Source organism: Ictalurus furcatus, chromosome 23, assembly GCF_023375685.1.
Source record: "Ictalurus furcatus strain D&B chromosome 23, Billie_1.0, whole genome shotgun sequence".
NCBI classification, from domain to species: Eukaryota; Metazoa; Chordata; class Actinopteri; order Siluriformes; family Ictaluridae; genus Ictalurus; species Ictalurus furcatus.
In genome coordinates, this window is record NC_071277.1 from 20,220,027 (window position 1) to 20,237,221 (window position 17,195).

The 17,195-nt window shown below is 38.4% G+C and overlaps 2 protein-coding genes across 10 annotated transcripts; both read left to right on the top strand.

The window, feature by feature from the left end:
- Nucleotides 1-1,311: 1,311 nt before the first annotated feature.
- Nucleotides 1,312-6,918, top strand: LOC128599549 (uncharacterized). Of its 3 annotated transcripts, none has more exons than XM_053611256.1 (7): nucleotides 1,312-1,493; nucleotides 2,538-2,894; nucleotides 3,437-3,691; nucleotides 3,841-3,943; nucleotides 5,450-5,504; nucleotides 6,132-6,235; nucleotides 6,809-6,918. In XM_053611256.1, exons 1-7 carry the CDS (start codon nucleotides 1,451-1,453, stop codon nucleotides 6,873-6,875), a joined length of 984 nt encoding a protein of 327 aa, XP_053467231.1. In that variant the 5' UTR covers nucleotides 1,312-1,450; the 3' UTR covers nucleotides 6,876-6,918. The 3 variants fall into 3 exon arrangements, with proteins under 3 accessions (XP_053467231.1, XP_053467232.1, XP_053467233.1); XM_053611257.1 differs by having other exon boundaries at nucleotides 6,141-6,235; XM_053611258.1 differs by lacking the exons at nucleotides 2,538-2,894; nucleotides 3,437-3,691.
- Nucleotides 6,919-8,410: 1,492 nt separating this feature from the next.
- LOC128599542 (uncharacterized) lies at nucleotides 8,411-16,164 on the top strand. 7 transcript variants are annotated; one of them, XM_053611242.1, is made up of 13 exons: nucleotides 8,416-8,989; nucleotides 9,870-10,241; nucleotides 10,603-10,857; nucleotides 10,964-10,981; nucleotides 11,123-11,210; nucleotides 11,418-11,472; nucleotides 11,609-11,745; nucleotides 11,938-12,045; nucleotides 12,237-13,533; nucleotides 13,998-14,363; nucleotides 14,928-15,182; nucleotides 15,286-15,376; nucleotides 15,525-16,164. In XM_053611242.1, the coding sequence occupies exons 1-8, from the start codon at nucleotides 8,776-8,778 to the stop codon at nucleotides 12,002-12,004; spliced, it is 1,206 nt and encodes a 401-aa protein (XP_053467217.1). In that variant the 5' UTR covers nucleotides 8,416-8,775; the 3' UTR covers nucleotides 12,005-12,045; nucleotides 12,237-13,533; nucleotides 13,998-14,363; nucleotides 14,928-15,182; nucleotides 15,286-15,376; nucleotides 15,525-16,164. The 7 variants fall into 7 exon arrangements, with proteins under 7 accessions (XP_053467214.1, XP_053467219.1, XP_053467212.1 ...); XM_053611240.1 differs by having other exon boundaries at nucleotides 8,417-8,989; nucleotides 11,938-13,533; XM_053611239.1 differs by having other exon boundaries at nucleotides 8,411-8,989; nucleotides 11,612-13,533.
- The last annotated feature ends 1,031 nt before the right edge of the window (nucleotides 16,165-17,195 follow it).

The window sequence follows — 17,195 nt, forward strand, 5'->3', positions numbered from 1 at the left end:
TTCAACTATTTCAGGATACTAACCTTATACTATTAGAATAATAAAATAATTATAAAATACAAATAATGAAATAACACAAACTGCAGTCCTCCTGACCCTTTGCACACTTCTTCATGAGGCTCTTCACCCAGGAGGTTTTTCTTAAAATTCTCAGCTGAAATGAACTCCTCACTGCTTTTCCTACATGAAAACCTATTTGTCGGAGGAAAATAGTTCATTTTAAAGTAAAAAAAAGAGAAAAGATTATAATATATTTTGTCTGAGAAATGCATATATACAACGGCATTAACGTAAGTCTTTACATTTAGCAGGGGATCTGGTCAATAAGGTGCACTCGATAAGCACAGAATCGAAGTGAAATAGGCAATTAGGATTAAGCTGTCATATACGACCAATAACTGTATATACAGTATGGGTGGATGTCATAACAGGGATGTCTCTGAGGCCCTCTAGTGGCTGGCTGCGGTACCGTTTTAAACCCTGTCTATTCTCCTTAGTGATTGGGAAAGGTGGCGAACTTCCATTTTAAGATAAATCTCCTTAAATTATTTTTGGGAAAAAGTCTTCAGATGACCTTGATATCTCCCCCGTATTCTTACTTACGAGTTGTTTTATATGAGTTATTTGGTAATAAATAAAAGGGCGTGGCAGCAACCCCGGTAGTGCGAAGCAAATATGCATGCCACTAAGCTCCCTGTTCCCTGAGTACAAGTACAAGGACAATGAAATGCAGTTCACATCCAAGCAGTAGTGCACATAACATATGTTATAATGCAACACATTTAGATAACAGTGTACAGGTAAATGCCCTGCGATGGACTGGCACCCTGTCCAGGGTGTACCCTGCCTTGTGCCCGATGCTCCCTGGGATAGGTTCCAGGTTCCCCGTGACCCTGAAAAGGAGTAAGTGGTAGAAGATGGATGGATGGATGGATGGATGGATGTACAGGTAAATGTAAACAGTATGACTCATACCAGTTATGCAAATAGAATGAAGTTAAATGAAACAAATAAGAATTATAGTGCAATAAGTTGAGATAAACAGTATACAGGTAGAGGTAAACAGCAACAGGAGTAAGTAATAAAACACAATGAAGTTGATTATTTTCCTATAACGGCACAAAAATCACACATTTTTGTTATTAGTATTAGAACGAGTTCATTAATATAAACCTGTGATTTGTAGCTGCGCTACTGTCGGAGCTGCTAATTATAGAAAATTAATCACCTTCTGACCAATCACAGTCCAGAACTCAACAGCACTGTGTTTTACACTAATATACCCCTCCCCCATCACCGTGTGTGAATTTATTAGTACACACAGGTAAACTTCCTCTCTGTGTATTTTCACAGGAACACATTTGACTTCCCACTTATTATAACCAGGTCAGTGAGCTAAGCGAACATGCAGACACAAAGCTGATCACAGCTACATTTGTTAACAGCAGGGATGAAGATGCTTCAGCTGGTTACGATTCTACTCACGCTGTCCGGTATGAAACCTCATCTCACTCTCAGTTTCTTCTACATAATTATTGCTCAGTGTTGTCAGTTTTTCACTGATTCATGTTGCAGTGTGTATTGGACTATACACAGGTACAAACATACTGACATATTAATCTGTGTCTGATCAGAGACTAATAATGATGGGTTAAACTGATGTGTAGATGTTATTTGATATTTTTACATTTAAATATATCACTAGTACATTCTTAACGTGCTAATCATGCTCGACTGCTATTGCAAGTCAAAGACACACTGATGAATAAGAAATGAAACCAAATGTAATGAATTATCTGTCATCATCTTACATCTGTCTTTTTATGAGGAGCTTTATGCTATATTTTGTACATGCTGTGCTGTTTTCCCCAATGATTCGGGAGACCAGGTTCCTTTTATAGGCCGTCTAAGTCATACACTGGGGTAAAAGACTAATTAAAATAGGACATGTATTACAGGTGTGTGTGGTGAAGTAATGTCTAAGGCTTTCTCTACACGCTTATTTTGAGGCTGTTCGCTCGTCCTGTTATTGTGAAACATGCTGAGCCAGTTTGTGCTGTGAGAGGATTCAGTGTCTCATTTCCCTGTAGTTATATTATCCACAAAATGATCAGGTGATCCTAGAGTGACTCTACAACTGCACTTTATTCATATTTCATATATGTTCATATATATAATCATTTACAATCCAGAATTCAGCAGTGCTGTGGTAAAATAAATGATGGATTCTTACTGAAGAAATATAATTTAAAAAAAACCCAAACATAAAAAAACATGTTCTTGCTGCTGGATTGGGACTTTATGACTCGACTGTATTATAATGATTAACACCCTCTCAGTCCTGAGTGACTGACGTGGAGTCTTTCCTGCTCTCTGAAAAAGATTTAAAGGTGTCACTAATCAGGCTCAGTGGAAACGGAACCCTTAAACAAGGAGACTCGTTAAATCTGACGTGTGATGTGAGATTTTATAAATATGTCTTTTTTTAACCTACCTTTTAAAATCTTGACTGCTTTATGTACACACTTATTTTTCAGGTGTTTTCAGTGATTGGGGTGTGAACTATCCGGATAATCCGATCTGTGCTGTGAGAGGATTCAGTGTCTCCATTCCCTGTAGTTATTCTTATCCAACATCAAATCCCAGTACTCAGGTGATACGAATGCTTTGGTGCTCAATGAACTCAAACACAGATAAGTGTATAGCCCCCCCGACTGTTTATAACAGCTCATCAATCACCACATCAGACTTTGAGTACGCTGGAGACAACAAATCAAACTGCACTTTGTTAATCCACAATGTACAGTTCAGTTATTCTGGAGAGTACCAATTCAGATTTATAACTGATGTGAACAGATGGACAGGTGTACCTGGAGCGATTCTACAAGTTGCAGGTAAATGCTATGGTTTTTAAATAATAATAATAATAATAATAATAATAATATATTCTTTATGTGCATAATGAACTTTCTGTGAGATTCCACTGTGAAGGCGTGTTTTTATTATTTTATTCTACCAGTTATCAAAAATATTTTCAGCTGATAATAAATTAAGGACAGAAGATGATGGGGCATGCTGTTATTGGAAAATAATCACTGACCTGGTGGTGTGATGCGGCCTGACGTGAAGTAGATTATTTTCTCATAACAGCACAAGTGCATTAATATAAACCTGTGATTTGTAGCTGCGCTACTGTCAGAGCTGCTGTTATAGAAAATTAACCACCTTCTGACCAATCACAGTCCAGAACTCAACAGCGCTGTGATAAAACACTTTATATAGAAAACATATATTAATAAAAATAGAAAAACTAATGAAACACATTATATAAGGACGTGTTGTTGATTCAGATTGTAGAACTCGACTGTATTATAATGATTAACACCCTCTCAGTCCTGAGTGACTGACGTGGAGTCTTTCCTGCTCTCTGAAAAAGATTTAAAGGTGTCACTAATCAGGCTCAGTGGAAACGGAACCCTTAAACAAGGAGACTCGTTAAATCTGACGTGTGATGTGAACTGCACACAAAGTTCCTCACAGTTTGTGTGGTCTAAGAACAACATACAGTTAAATACATCAGGACGCGTTCTTCACTTTCCTGCTGTAACCGTGAGGGATTCTGGGAGTTACACCTGCACTTGGAAAACCAACAGGGCATCAGGATCTAAAGTGATCAGCCTTCTCGTCGAGGGTGGGTCCACCTGCTCACAACACTCCTGAAGTTTAAATATCACACTGTCTCGAATGATTACTGAAGGAAAGGAAGAAGTCGATCATGTGCCCCTACACTCCTGTAGCAAGTGACTTGTGTTCAGTTTTTTCTTGTTTTCTTCTCAACAGGTGAAAATCCTGATCATCTGCCAAACTGGATCATTGCTGTGGTGACATCTGGAGTGATTTTCATCATCTTAGTCCTCTTAGGAGCTGCGATTTGCAACAGGAGGTAAAATTCTGGATGTTTCCATACAGATAGGATGATACTCACGGCCCCCAAAGGTTCAGAAATGCGATATTATTTATTAAAAATACAGCATGTCTTCATGGAAGTATGCAGTCATCCTGAGGAGATGGGCAGGGCGTGTAATGTTGTAGAGCAGAGGCTAATCAGTTTGAATGTCTGTGAAGAGCAGTTCTCTTACGAGGACCTGTTGCATCTTGCAGATGGATTAGACTGGACAGTTTAAGAGGCAAATATAAGATGCTGAACATTATGAAAGCGAGTACACAGTCCTGTTTACTCTGCTATGGATCGGAAAGCGATGTTGGGACGGTCCGTCGTTTTAGAGAGTGCTGTGTAAACACAAGACTTCCACATGATACGTTACGATTTTGATTAAAAAGATAACAATTTGATGTTTGACAGTACCACTGAATCTGCGCAGTACGATATATTTCGATTCGAGTTAATAGCCTGTGATCGTTATGTGACCAGACGGATATGTTCAGAATCTGGGGTAGGCCTACCGTTAATTTGTGAATGATGATGATGTCGAAAAGGACTGTTTTAAAACTATCAGAGTTGTGGACAAATCCCCTTGCTAGCCTGTTTAATTATTTACACACCACTTTAACAATGTGAATTATTTTTTACACACCAGTTGCTTGTCCTTTTTTGACAATAATGGATCGATGATTATTAATTTCAGTCACTGCCTTTTAAATCAATGAATCAATCCAAATCATCAGATTGTTACACCCCTACAGCACCCATGAAGTGTGTTGGAACTCGGTGATGTAAATCTTTTCTGGATGATTAAAATGCTTCAGCGTCACCAGAAGTAAGATGCTTGAAGAATCAGAAGACCAAGAGCCAGAGTATAGTCAAAGAGATGGTTTATTATGTGCACAAAGACACGCTGGGCATTACAGCGTTTCGTAGTCTTAATCTTAGTCTAAACATAAGTTGGATACAGGTGGCTTTTATACTCATATGTACGTGCAAGCAACATACCCAAGGCTAGTTAAGGAAAACATAAAAGAAAAACAGAAGACAAAACACCTTGATAAAAACGTAATCAAGGACAGAAACCCAAAAGCATCATGAGACCATGAGTGAGCAAAAATCGGAAATGACTGGATCATAATCATGGCAAATAAGGAAAAATATTTCAAAAAGGTCCATCGTGTTAACCAGGTCAAAAGCATTAGACAGATCAGTGAAGGCCATGAACAGTGGCTGTCTCGGCTCTTGAGCTGAGGATCTCATGGGATCTTGGGTGTTTGTCGATTAGGATGAGGATGGAGATTCCCAGGTTGTTGCTGAAATTGTTGTGGTCACTATTATAGAGCAGCCTTCTTAGTCATGGTCCTGGAATACTAAATATTTAGTGTTTTAACGAGGCTGGTGGTTTCTGTTCCTCCCCTCTGAAGTTTACCTCATGCACTGGTTTCACCGTCCACTGGCTGGTCTGATATCTAAATTAAGGTATCGTCTTTCTGCTTCTGCTAGGAGGAAACCTGATGCTCCGGAAGACAACAGCAGAAACGCTGGAGAGCAAGCACAGGTATGACATAGTTAATAGTCGACACTTAGTTCTGCACAGTAGAGACTGCATTCTTAAATAATCATAACCAAACCCCGTCATACTCTGAACTCTGAAAGAACCTCCAACGTAAGAGGGGTTGAAAATAACCGTTAGCCATTTTTTCTAAAGCCAAAGCCGATGTTCTTCTAGCACATATTCTCTGACAGTTAAATGAATGAGAAGGAGATCTCACCAGTTGCTACGGCCAAATAAATCATTCAGAGTAACAACAGCTCAAAGAACCTCAGGAGAGAAAAAAAACCCCAGCAGCCCTCTGTGTAGGCTTCATTACTTCAGAATGGACTGCCCCATTAGCATTCCCCGTGCTTTAGCATTCCAGTTTCAATGTGAACATTAAACAATAAGTAGAATGGGGTGGAGGTGAGCACAGGAACGCTAATTTCTTTGCTTTGTAAGAATATTATCTGTGTTTATTTTTTCAAGAGTTAAAATGTGAGGTCACTTCCAAGAACCAACTTTATCATTCAAATCAAATACAAAAACTTTATTATTATTATTATTATTCAAATGTAGCTGTGTCAGAAATACTTCTTTGAATCGTGTTCACACACTTTATCATTTATTTTATTGTAATGGTAATTTGAGTCCCCGCAGGTAAAGCAGCTTCCTCTGCCCAATGAAGAAGTGCCACAGCAGGGGGAAGTGACTTATGCAACTGTGTGTGCCAAAGACAACAATCTGACCAATGGGTAAGAACTAATGCTGTGTAGACAAAGGCAGGTTCAGGTTAACTGTTTGCTAGCTCCTTTATCCAAAACACAGGGACATTTTACTCACATAAACTTGGGACTTAGCAGACCCTGTTAATTTAACCTATAGGCTTAGTCCTCTGTCAGTTTGTAATAATTATAATAATATTAGATGCAGTTATGGTTTAATAAATAGAGTGTTTTGAGTAAACTCGAATCATACTAGCTAAATACAACTTAGCTAACAGCTAGAGAACCCAGTCTTGCCGTTCTCTGTGCCGCCTCAAACGTTCAATGAATTTCGAGGTTATTGCATCTCTGAGTTCTGTCTCATCTCCATCACTGAGATTTCCTGCAGCTTTTTTCCATATTAAATTTGTCTTTTTTCATTTGTAGATGTTAGTCATTAGGAGCATGTTTTCAGCCCTGCTTTGTTTATCTTTATTTAAGCACTTCACACGTGTTCATATTCACAAATCAAAGTGCTGTTCAATGTGATCTACAACAGTTGTAAGCGGATTCCATGTGTGTATGCTATACACGGCTCATAAATGGATTTGTGTGTGATTGCAGGCGTGTCCACACTGAGCAGAAGAAGGAGGACATATCCGTTATCTACAGTACTGTGACAATAAAATGATCACGTCTTTGACATCATATCTTGAGGCGCTTATTTTACTCAGGCAGCTTAAAAAGGGGGGGGGGGGGGGGGGGATTAGCGTGTGACTATGCAACCTGGCGCGCTACTAGAAGCTGGATTCAGAGTGCACAGTGGTGACACCTGCTGGTGAAGAGGATGTTTTACACACACTCCTGCTGCCCAGTGTGATGTGATCCTGACACAGTCCTTCTTCTGGAGCAATCCTAAATGCTCTACTCCTGCTTCTTCATCTTAGAGCTTTCTACACGTCCACCTCACCTTCCTGCTGCAGTAGATAATCTCATCTGGACACTACAGATTTGAACTTCCTATGACCTGCAGCTGTAATTATAAAGACTGTCTCATGTTCATTCCAGGATTCTGATTCACAGTATGATGATACAGAACCACTCATATCATTGCAACACACATTACTATGTGCCTTTTCTCTGTAATGATTTATAATCCCACTATCCAGTGGGACCCAGAAGAGGATCTGTTCCCGCTCTAATTCTGGTTCTTCCTCATGCCGTCTCACAGTTTTTCCTTCCTCATCACCTCTGGATTGTTAGATTAGGGACCTAAATCTACATCCAGATTTCTGTAAAGCTACACCAAAAAAACCAAAAAAGTAACTGATTTACTGAAGCTACTGAAGCTACACCAAAAAAGTAACTGATTTTTATTTGTAAAATTGAATTAAAATATATATTTTAACTTGTTTGTAAGTTAGTCAAGAGCTTTGATAATATATTACATTTGCAGTTTCTTCTTTTCTTTGTCTTAAACTGTAGTAATAAACATATCAAATATCAACAGAAAAATGTTTAGTTCACTTTTTGTCCACTCAGGACCACCACATTATCATAAACTAAGCAGCTGTAAAGAAGTCTTTATGCTCTGCCCACTTCCCAATCACCTCACGTCACAGCAAACCAGTGACTACATTTCCCATCCTGCACTGCGGCCTACAAACATGGCCGCCATGGACCGCAATTCCCAGAACACTCGCCTTCATTCTAATCACGCACACCTGCATCCAATTCACAGCACAATCACAACCACAGGTTAGAAGGACTTTCTATTACTTCACTCTTTGTGAAGTAAACGCTCGTTACCTTCGGTCTCTGGCGTTACAAGCCTGGATACCGTGTTTGTTTATTCTGGTTTTGACCTTTTTTTGGTTTTGACCTTTTTTTGGCCTGATATATTTTAATACTAGATTTTAGGTTTTATTAAGTATGTACATTTATGCATACAGTATTTAATTAGATGTCTTATTTGGTTAAATAAGATTTGGTTAAATACTGTGTGTATCCACACAGTGTCTTGCCTTAAAGAATATTATTTAAATGGAAAAAAAAAAGGAACGGAAACTTAAATTAGGTTATTTGTGCCCTTGAATGACCCCCCCACCCCCCCACCCCTCCCCCCAAAGAATGTGTAAATCTGTGGTGTAAGTGGCACTTCAGCAAGCTTGTAACCGCAGGATAGGAACAGAGAGAGAAAGAGGAAGCAACTGAATAGTGAAAAAACACAAAAAGGATGCAGAATGAAGAAATATGGTCATGAGAGAGAGTAAGAGAGAGAGAGAGAGAGAGAGAGAGAGAGAGAGAGAGAGAGAGAGAGAAAAAGAGTCCAAACACAGAGATGAAGCCGTCTCGTGTTGCTAATTCCGCTAAGTCACTTCATCTCCATCAGCAGTAATGAATATCTCCATCTTGGAAAAACGACACCAAACCTGCCAAAAAAAAGTGTTGTAAAAATGAGCATGACGGTCTCAGATACCAAGTACTAGCAGATAGCTTTAGCACAATGTTAGCAAAACAGATCGCTGAGGGACCAGAGTAGATTCTCCACTGGCTTTATAATGATACTTATGTTAAATTAAATAGTTGTAATGGAGTGCGTGTACCAATTAAAAATTGTGCATGATGCCTCCAGCTACATCCCCAAGTGTTGTAATCAATTTTTTTTTGAGGAACTTCTTTCAGTTCTCACTTATAGTTACCAAATCAATGAGCTAAGTCTGTACACAGAAACAAAGCTGCTGTGCGCAGTTCTTGGTGAAGAAACGATGAAGACGCTGTACTTGTTCACGCTCACGCTGACTGGTATGAACAATATTTCACTCTTGGGTTTTAACTTTTTGCTGATTAATGTTGCAGTGTGTACGTTCAGTTATTTAATACTTTATTAAGTACTTTAAAATAATAATTAACTCTTCATTCGTTTCTGATCAAGAACTTGACTTAAGCTTCGTTAATGAAGATGCGATAAGAATTATTGTGGTGTTGTGACATTTCAAAACTTTAAATATCATCAGTGTACCTGTGTGGTGTATGAATAAGCACTTGGAACTGATATAAAATATTTTAGTGGGGTTCAAACCTGAAATCCACCACCTCTCAGATACTTCTGAATTTTCCACTGAGTGCAGAATCATGCATTATGTTACACAAATAATGTAAAAAATAACTGTACATTGTGTACTGTATAATTATATAACATAGCAGATATGATTTATCGGGTGATAGGGGTCGACAGACCGGAAGTGTGTACACGTCACACTCACTATATTACGTACATGATGACAGGCTGTAATGAGAGGTTTATATTAATGCACATGTTCTAACACTCATTCACAGGGATTTGAACTCTAAGCCTAATAATAAACAGCTAATTGATTTTACTGTACCATGACAGGCTAAAGAGACCTTTTTTAGTTCCCTGACTCTTGAATTAAAATCTTAAAAGCCTGTTGTCCAATGAGCGTTAATCTTCTGCCTCATTAAAACAGCGACTACATGAACACCTAACACACACTAACTGATGCACAATGTCAAAGACCCTTAGTTTTGGAGCTGAGGAGTCAAAGGAGATTTTTACGCAGGTGGCATTGTTTACTGACAAGAGATTGAGTTTAAAGAGAGATTTGATTAAAATAAATAAATAAATAAAACTTCAATTGATTTTGCATCACATGTTTTGCAGGTGTTCTCACTCAGGTCAGTAAATATGGTGTGAACTATCCGGATAATCAGATCTGTGCTGTGAGAGGATTCAGTGTCTCCATTCCCTGTACTTATTTTTATCCAACATCAAATCCCAATATTCAGGTGACACAAATGCTTTGGTGCTCAATGAACTCAAACAGAGACGTGTGTATAAACCCCCCGTATGTTTATAACAGCGCATTAAACACCACATCAGACTTTGAGTACGCTGGAGACAACAAATCAGACTGCACTTTGTTAATCCACAATGTACAGTTCAGTTATTCTGGAGAGTACAGATTCAGATTTATAACTGATGTGACCGGTGGAAGATGGACAGGTGTACCTGGACCGACTCTACAAGTTGCAGGTAAATTTTAATGATTAAAATAAAAATCCAAATTATTATTACATTTGTATACCTTACTTTCTTTACTGGATTATTCTGTAAATCTTGCAAATGTAGTATTCTTTTTGAATCAGGTCCAGTATTTATTTATTTGTTTGTTTGCTTGTTTAATTAATGAATCTACTTGTCTACTTAATATCCTGCTAGTCAATTATGATCAATCAGTAAAGGCTTTAAGACAATAGGTACATAAATTTGGACTCATATTAGTGAAGAATGATTGAATATTGTTTGATACTTTATGACTCGACTGTATTATAATGATTAACACCCTCTCAGTCCTGAGTGACTGACGTGGAGTCTTTCCTGCTCTCTGAAAAAGATTTAAAGGTGTCACTAATCAGGCTCAGTGGAAACGGAACCCTTAAACAAGGAGACTCGTTAAATCTGACGTGTGATGTGAACTGCACACAAAGTTCCTCACAGTTTGTGTGGTCTAAGAACAACGAGCGCTTACCTGAATCAGGACCCGTTCTTCACTTTCCTGCTGTAACCGTGAGGGATTCTGGGAATTACACCTGCACTTGGAAAACCAACATGACGTCAGGATCTGAAACGATCAGCCTTCTCGTCGAGGGTGGGTCCATCTGCTCACAACACTCCTGAATGTCTCGAATGATTACTGAAGGAAATAAAGTTAAATATTCACATGTAAATTCAATATTGCTCTTTTCTTTTAACAGGTGAAAACCCTGAAAGAGGTGGGTCCATCTGCTCACAACACTCCTGAAGTTTAAATATCAGACTGTCTCGAATGATTTCTAAAGAAAAATGTATCATTACACTCCTGTAGAAAGTGACGTGTTTAGTTACATACTGTTGACGTCTTTTCTTTTTTGAAGATTTTGCTCAGTGGCACATCTGGATCATTGTTCTGGTGATTGTTGTTGTGATTTTGGTGATTGTGGCAGCTGTAATTAACCACAGGAGGTGAGACTTAACATACGTGACTAAACTGAGATAAAATTATTGGTGATTTGATGTACTTCGATATTTAATAGAATTGCTATGATGGACAAATCAAAATATTTTTAACCCCAACTCTACATTCCATTTGGGAAAAAGCTGCCACGGTGGACAGGACACTGTATATTCTAAAAGCCGTACCTGTAAACTGTGTGTTTCTGCTTCCGTTAGGAAGAGAGTAGAAGCTCAAGAAGAAAACAGTGGGAAAGGTGCAGAGAAAGCACAGGTATGACCTTTAAAAAGAAATCACAAACCCAGCACTGGACAGTTTAGGGTTTTCCGAGTCCTAGCACAGCGATAACGTGAGCGTGAACACAGGAACACTTTAGAAGCGGTGGTGATAATTGTACTTCTTATTTTAGCAGGTTGGAGAAAACACACATGATAAACCGACAAAGCCACAGCTAAACATCGTTCCTCAACTGGATGATGAAACGTTGCACACGGAGGAAGTGACTTATGCGACTGTGTTTGTCAAAGACAAGAAACCTGAGCAGGGGTACGAGCTAGTGCAGTCACATACTAATCACCTAACACATATGATTCAGCATAAGATGTTACGGAAAACTGTGATAGATTGGATTCAGATGAATGGAGAATTGTAAAAGTTCACAAGTCACAATGCTGTTAAATATGATATTTAACACTTCATAACAATTAACACGTGTGTGTCCTGTGGCTTGGGTTTCAGACGTGTCCACACTGAACGACAGGAGGAGGATGACAGTGTTATCTACAGCACTGTCAAAAACACCTGATCACATTTTTACATCTCATTCAACCAGACACCGTGAGGCCTGTAAATATTCCCCCTGCGGGACGTTAAAATAAAATGTGTGTCATTTTAGGGCTTATTAATGTCATATAAAGTGTCCAGCTGTTTGCTTTAAACGTACACTTGGATAGGAGATTGCCTTTACAACTGAATCTGTTTTAATAATCGCTCAAGCTAATTTTTTCCTTTAATAATTGTGTTGTTTTGGGAAACAGACTTTCAGTAAGTGCTTTATCCTGGTCAGGCTCCTGGTGGATCCAGAGTCTATCCTGGGAATACTGGGAGCAAAGCTGGAATAAATTCACCCTGGATCTGACGGCAGTCCATTGCAGGGCACCGTGTACACACTCATTCACACACTCATTCACACACTCTTTCACACAATCATTCACACCTAGGAGCAATTTAACATAGCCAGTCTACCTACAGACATGTTTTTCAGAAGGTGGGAGGAAACTGGAGAACCTTGAAGAAACCCACGCTAACACAGTGAAGATTATGCTGCCTTTTCTCCCTAAAGAATGATAAATTCTGATGCTCTGTAACCATTAATGTAAATGCTTTCCTAAAACACAAAAATCCACTGTATCTTTAAGTTAAAATGTTTATTTTTATTTATTTTAACCAAAGTACAGGTGTGTTGTTGTTGTTTTATCGTATAGAGAAAATCGTAAATGTTACTAGTTCTATTTTTTTTTTTAAATTGTGGAATTCTGCATGAAAACTTTTTTTTTTTTTTTAAATTTGCTTCTCAGACAACAGCTATAATATGGAGTGTATCGTATTGTCAGAAATACATAAACATATCTTATAATCAATATATCTTTCAACACGTGTCTTTTTTTCAAACGGTTCTTTTAGTTTCACGTACTATTGACATGAATGTGATTACTTCTGAGCTGTAGTCACTTACTGTGTTTATGACAGGAAAAACAAAACCACAGCTCTGTTTACGACACTGTTCATTTGTAAAACACCCAACTGAACACTGTACTTCCATATTTGGATAAAATCTGCTCACACATACCAACTGCACCATGATAGATCAGGCTGATCCTTCAAATCTGACCCACTAGAGATATTCAACCCGAAAGACATGACTTCTCCATGCGGGGGTGTCCCGTCCCATCCACCGCTGGCTATATCATGTGACATCAACAGTAACAAGTGTGTTTTAGTGATTATTGATCAAACCCACTCATCTTACCAGTCATTTTACCCCCTCATTACCTCATCTCGCTCACCTGGGTGGGTTTTGACACTGGTTTTACCTGCCAGACACATTACTGGAAGTGCGTGTGTTTACTTCTTCTTTTGGACATTTTTTAGGAACAACATTTTAGCTCTCACTTCTCATTTATTAATCATTGAGCAAAGCATATCAGCAAACAAACACACACACACACACACACACTCACTCAGACACACACATGAAGCTGCCCGTGTGGATCACCTGCTGAACCAGAGCGATAAAAATGCTGTACCTGGTGGTGATTCTGCTCTCTGTGTCAGGTATGAAATAAACTGTTCAGTGTTCAGTTCTTAGCGTTTTGCTGGCACCAGGACACGGACAGATTCTTTCATTTTTATTTGTAAGGAATAAACCAGTGTGTTGTAAAGAAAAAAAGCTCTGATATTGGAGACTCCTTCATTAAAAGATAAATAAATGTTAATTAAATGTCACCATATCAATGATTACACACGTTTTTAATGCATTTCTGTGGAGTATCTGCTGTACCATGTGACACCGTGTCCTGGTGTCTCACAATCACTGTAACGCTCATCAACTATTCGAGAGAGCTTACAGAGATGTTTTATATGAATCTTTACGCTCTCTTTTGAAAGACTAAAACATTTTTGATATACAAGCAGCATTTTGTAGTGGAGGAAAACAATCATTTAAAACAAAATGGACATTTTATCATTTTGTTTAGTCTTTAATGTTTCACACATTTTTCGACACACTTGTTTTGCAGGTGTTTTCAGTAAATGGCGTGTGAACTATCCGGATAATCCGATCTGTGCTGTGAGAGGATTCAGTGTCTCCATTCCCTGTAGTTATTATTATTATCCAACATCAAAACCCAATATTCAGGTGACACAAATGCTTTGGTGCTCAATGAACTCAAACACAGGACTGTGTGAAAACCCCCCGTATGTTTATAACAGCTCATCAAACACCACATCAGACTTTGAGTACGCTGGAGACAACAAATCAAACTGCACTTTGTTAATCCACAATGTACAGTTCAATTATTCTGGAGAGTACAGATTCAGATTAATAACTGATAATCCCAGTGACAGATGGACAGGTGAACCTGGAGCGACTCTACAAGTTGCAGGTGAATTATAATAATGAATCCTTTAGGAATAAATGTATATTTCTGCAAAGGCGAGATTCTCTTCTTGAGATTACAGTTGCATCAACAATCTGAGTTAAATAATTTAATCATGAATTAAAAGCGAATACAGGATTAACTTTTAATTAATTCCCAAACAACTGACTTAACTGATTCAAGAACACGTTATTAAAAACTGAGAGAAACAATAAGAAACAAATATATTTATGTATTCTGTTCACACACATTATTGCTATATTTCATTTAGGTGTACGCACACACTGTGTTAATTATTGAGTGTTTTAATGACTATCACATGATATTGACTCAGATTCCCCTCTGTACGTTATGCATTATCATCTCTACGGCATTCTCTCAGTGAGAACACAGTTTGGACAAATTTTGTTGTGAAATATGAATCTGATTATTTAGAACGATCAGAAAAAAATAACTACTTTTGTTGGACTCAGATTTGAAGTCTCAACTGTATTGCGACTGTATTATAATGATTAACACCCTCTCAGTCCTGAGTGACTGACGTGGAGTCTTTCCTGCTCTCTGGAAAAGATTTAAAGGTGTCACTAATCAGGCTCAGTGGAAACGGAACCCTTAAACAAGGAGACTCGTTAAATCTGACGTGTGATGTGAACTGCACACAAAGTTCCTCACAGTTTGTGTGGTCTAAGAACAACGAGCGCTTACCTGAATCAGGACCCGTTCTTCACTTTCCTGCTGTAACCGTGAGGGATTCTGGGAGTTACACCTGCACTTGGAAAACCAGCATGACGTCAGGATCTAAAGCGATCAGCCTTCTCGTCGAGGGTGGGTCCATCTGCTCACGTCACTCCTGAATGTCTCGAATGATTACTGAAGGAAATAAAGTGACTTGTGTTCATGGTAAATAATGTAGGTTCCTCTTCAACAGGTGAAAATCAGTGGACAATCTGGATCATTGTTTTGGTGATAGCTGGAGTGATTTTCATTTCAGTGACTGGAGCTGTGATTTACAACAGGAGGTAAAACTCTGCTTCTTTTTTTATACAATACAATCTGTACAGTCTAAAACACTCACAATCTGCTGGTGAAACCAACGTCTCGCTCACAGGCTGTAATGCCAAACAGTTAAAAACAGCATTTAACATGTATTCTCTGGTCCATAAACAGGTTTCCGTGTGACTGCAGGTTTCTCCACACTGGGCAGAAGAAGGAGGACGACTCTACTATCTTCGCTAATGTACAGCAGCAGAAAGAGGACAATTCTAATATCTATGAAAATGTACAGCAGCAGAAAGAGGACAATTCTAATATCTATGAAAATGTACAGCAGCAGAAGGACAGTTTTGCTATCTATGCTAATCTATAGTAACGTAGAGCTGATCACAGTTTCACACCTCATTAACTCTATTCATGTCTTCTAAAAATAAATAAATAAATAAATAAAATCTAACAATATACAGAACACACACTTGCTGTGTATTGTGTTTGAACTGAATTTTATAATGTCATAAACAAAGTATGGTAAAGAAGTTTATGTGCTGCTGATATGTATTTACAATGTAAGGAATCAAATATTCTGAGGCGTGTTTTTATAGGAAAATAATCAGTGCCAGGGTGGCGTGATGTTCTCAACGCAAAGCAGAAATTAAATTCAATTTAATCCTAATTCAGTTATCTGGAAGGTGTATTGGTGTCTTTTTGGAACGCTTTAAAATGCTTTACGTGGAAAACAAAAGCTTAACGTTGTTTAATGTGCAAAAATAAAATCATTGATTCCGGAAGCCCTAAGCGGCCATGCATTGTTTATTTTTTGTGTTGTTTTCTCGTGATCTCGACTTCATTTAAATTGTTTTCTCGTGATCTCGACATAACAAAAGCTGCTTTCTCACTGTGTAATTTTATCCTGAGAAAATCTGGCGCTTTGTGAGTGGGACTGGTGTTACATGCACGTTACAATCTTCTCCATCATAAATGTAATAATTCCCTGCTGTAGAGATGGACGTTATCTCGGTATTGAGAGAGGGGTGTGTGTCCCCTTTTCAAGGGTCAGACACTAATGAGGTATTTTTTGTAAGCCACTCCAGAAGATAGCCTCACCCTGATTCCCTCAACACAAAGCCAGTAGGATTTTTCCATTGGCTTTTGGATTATTGCAGAAAATAAACTTAAATCTAAATCTACTGGTAAATTTTTCAGTTTCCTGTAATTGAGTAATCTTATTTTTTTTCCTATTTTAAAAATGACAGTCTTTAAGCCACTGAGACACCGTCGGTGGTCTGGAGGATTTCCAAAGGAGCAACAGACGTCGCCTGGTTATTAAAGATGTAAAGGCCGGAGTATCTAACTGCTTTGTGTTGTACTGAGATAAATCTAACGGCACCCCAAACATTGCTATACCAGGGCAAATATCAATTTTAATTTTAAGAATTGCAGATGTAGTCATAAAGTACTTACATCAGAATCTAGGTAGCATTGGACAGAGGGAAAACATATGGTTTAAAGGTTAAGGAAAGTAGTGACATCTGTCACAAGCTGTTTCTTTATGAAGGGTTTCTATAGAGCCGAATGATCAGGCTTCATAATGCTTTGGTGTAAGGTCGCAGGCCACCACGGCCCGGCCCACCACCAGAGGGAGACGGAGAGCTGCCTCTTGGTAATTAGTGGTAACCGGCTCCACCTGTGACTGGCCTAATTAAGGGCTGCTTAAAAGCTGTCGGGTTGTTCAGATGCGTAGTCTTGAGTTCCCCCTGGGCTGGGTATCTATCTATCTATCTATCTATCTATCTATCTATCTAAATAAATAAATGAAATTTAAATAAATCTATAAATTAAATTTAT

Coding starts and splice junctions, on each gene's coding strand:
- LOC128599549 (XM_053611256.1), top strand. CDS start 1,451: ATGAAGATGCTTCAGCTGGTTACGATTCTACTCACGCTGTCCG. Junction 1,494..2,537: donor GATTCTACTCACGCTGTCCG/GTATGAAACCTC, acceptor CTTATTTTTCAG/GTGTTTTCAGTGATTGGGGT. Junction 3,944..5,449: donor GCTGCGATTTGCAACAGGAG/GTAAAATTCTGG, acceptor TGCTTCTGCTAG/GAGGAAACCTGATGCTCCGG.
- LOC128599542 (XM_053611237.1), top strand. CDS start 8,776: ATGGAGTGCGTGTACCAATTAAAAATTGTGCATGATGCCTCCAGCTAC. Junction 11,211..11,417: donor GCTGTAATTAACCACAGGAG/GTGAGACTTAAC, acceptor TGCTTCCGTTAG/GAAGAGAGTAGAAGCTCAAG. Junction 11,473..11,608: donor AAGGTGCAGAGAAAGCACAG/GTATGACCTTTA, acceptor TTCTTATTTTAG/CAGGTTGGAGAAAACACACA.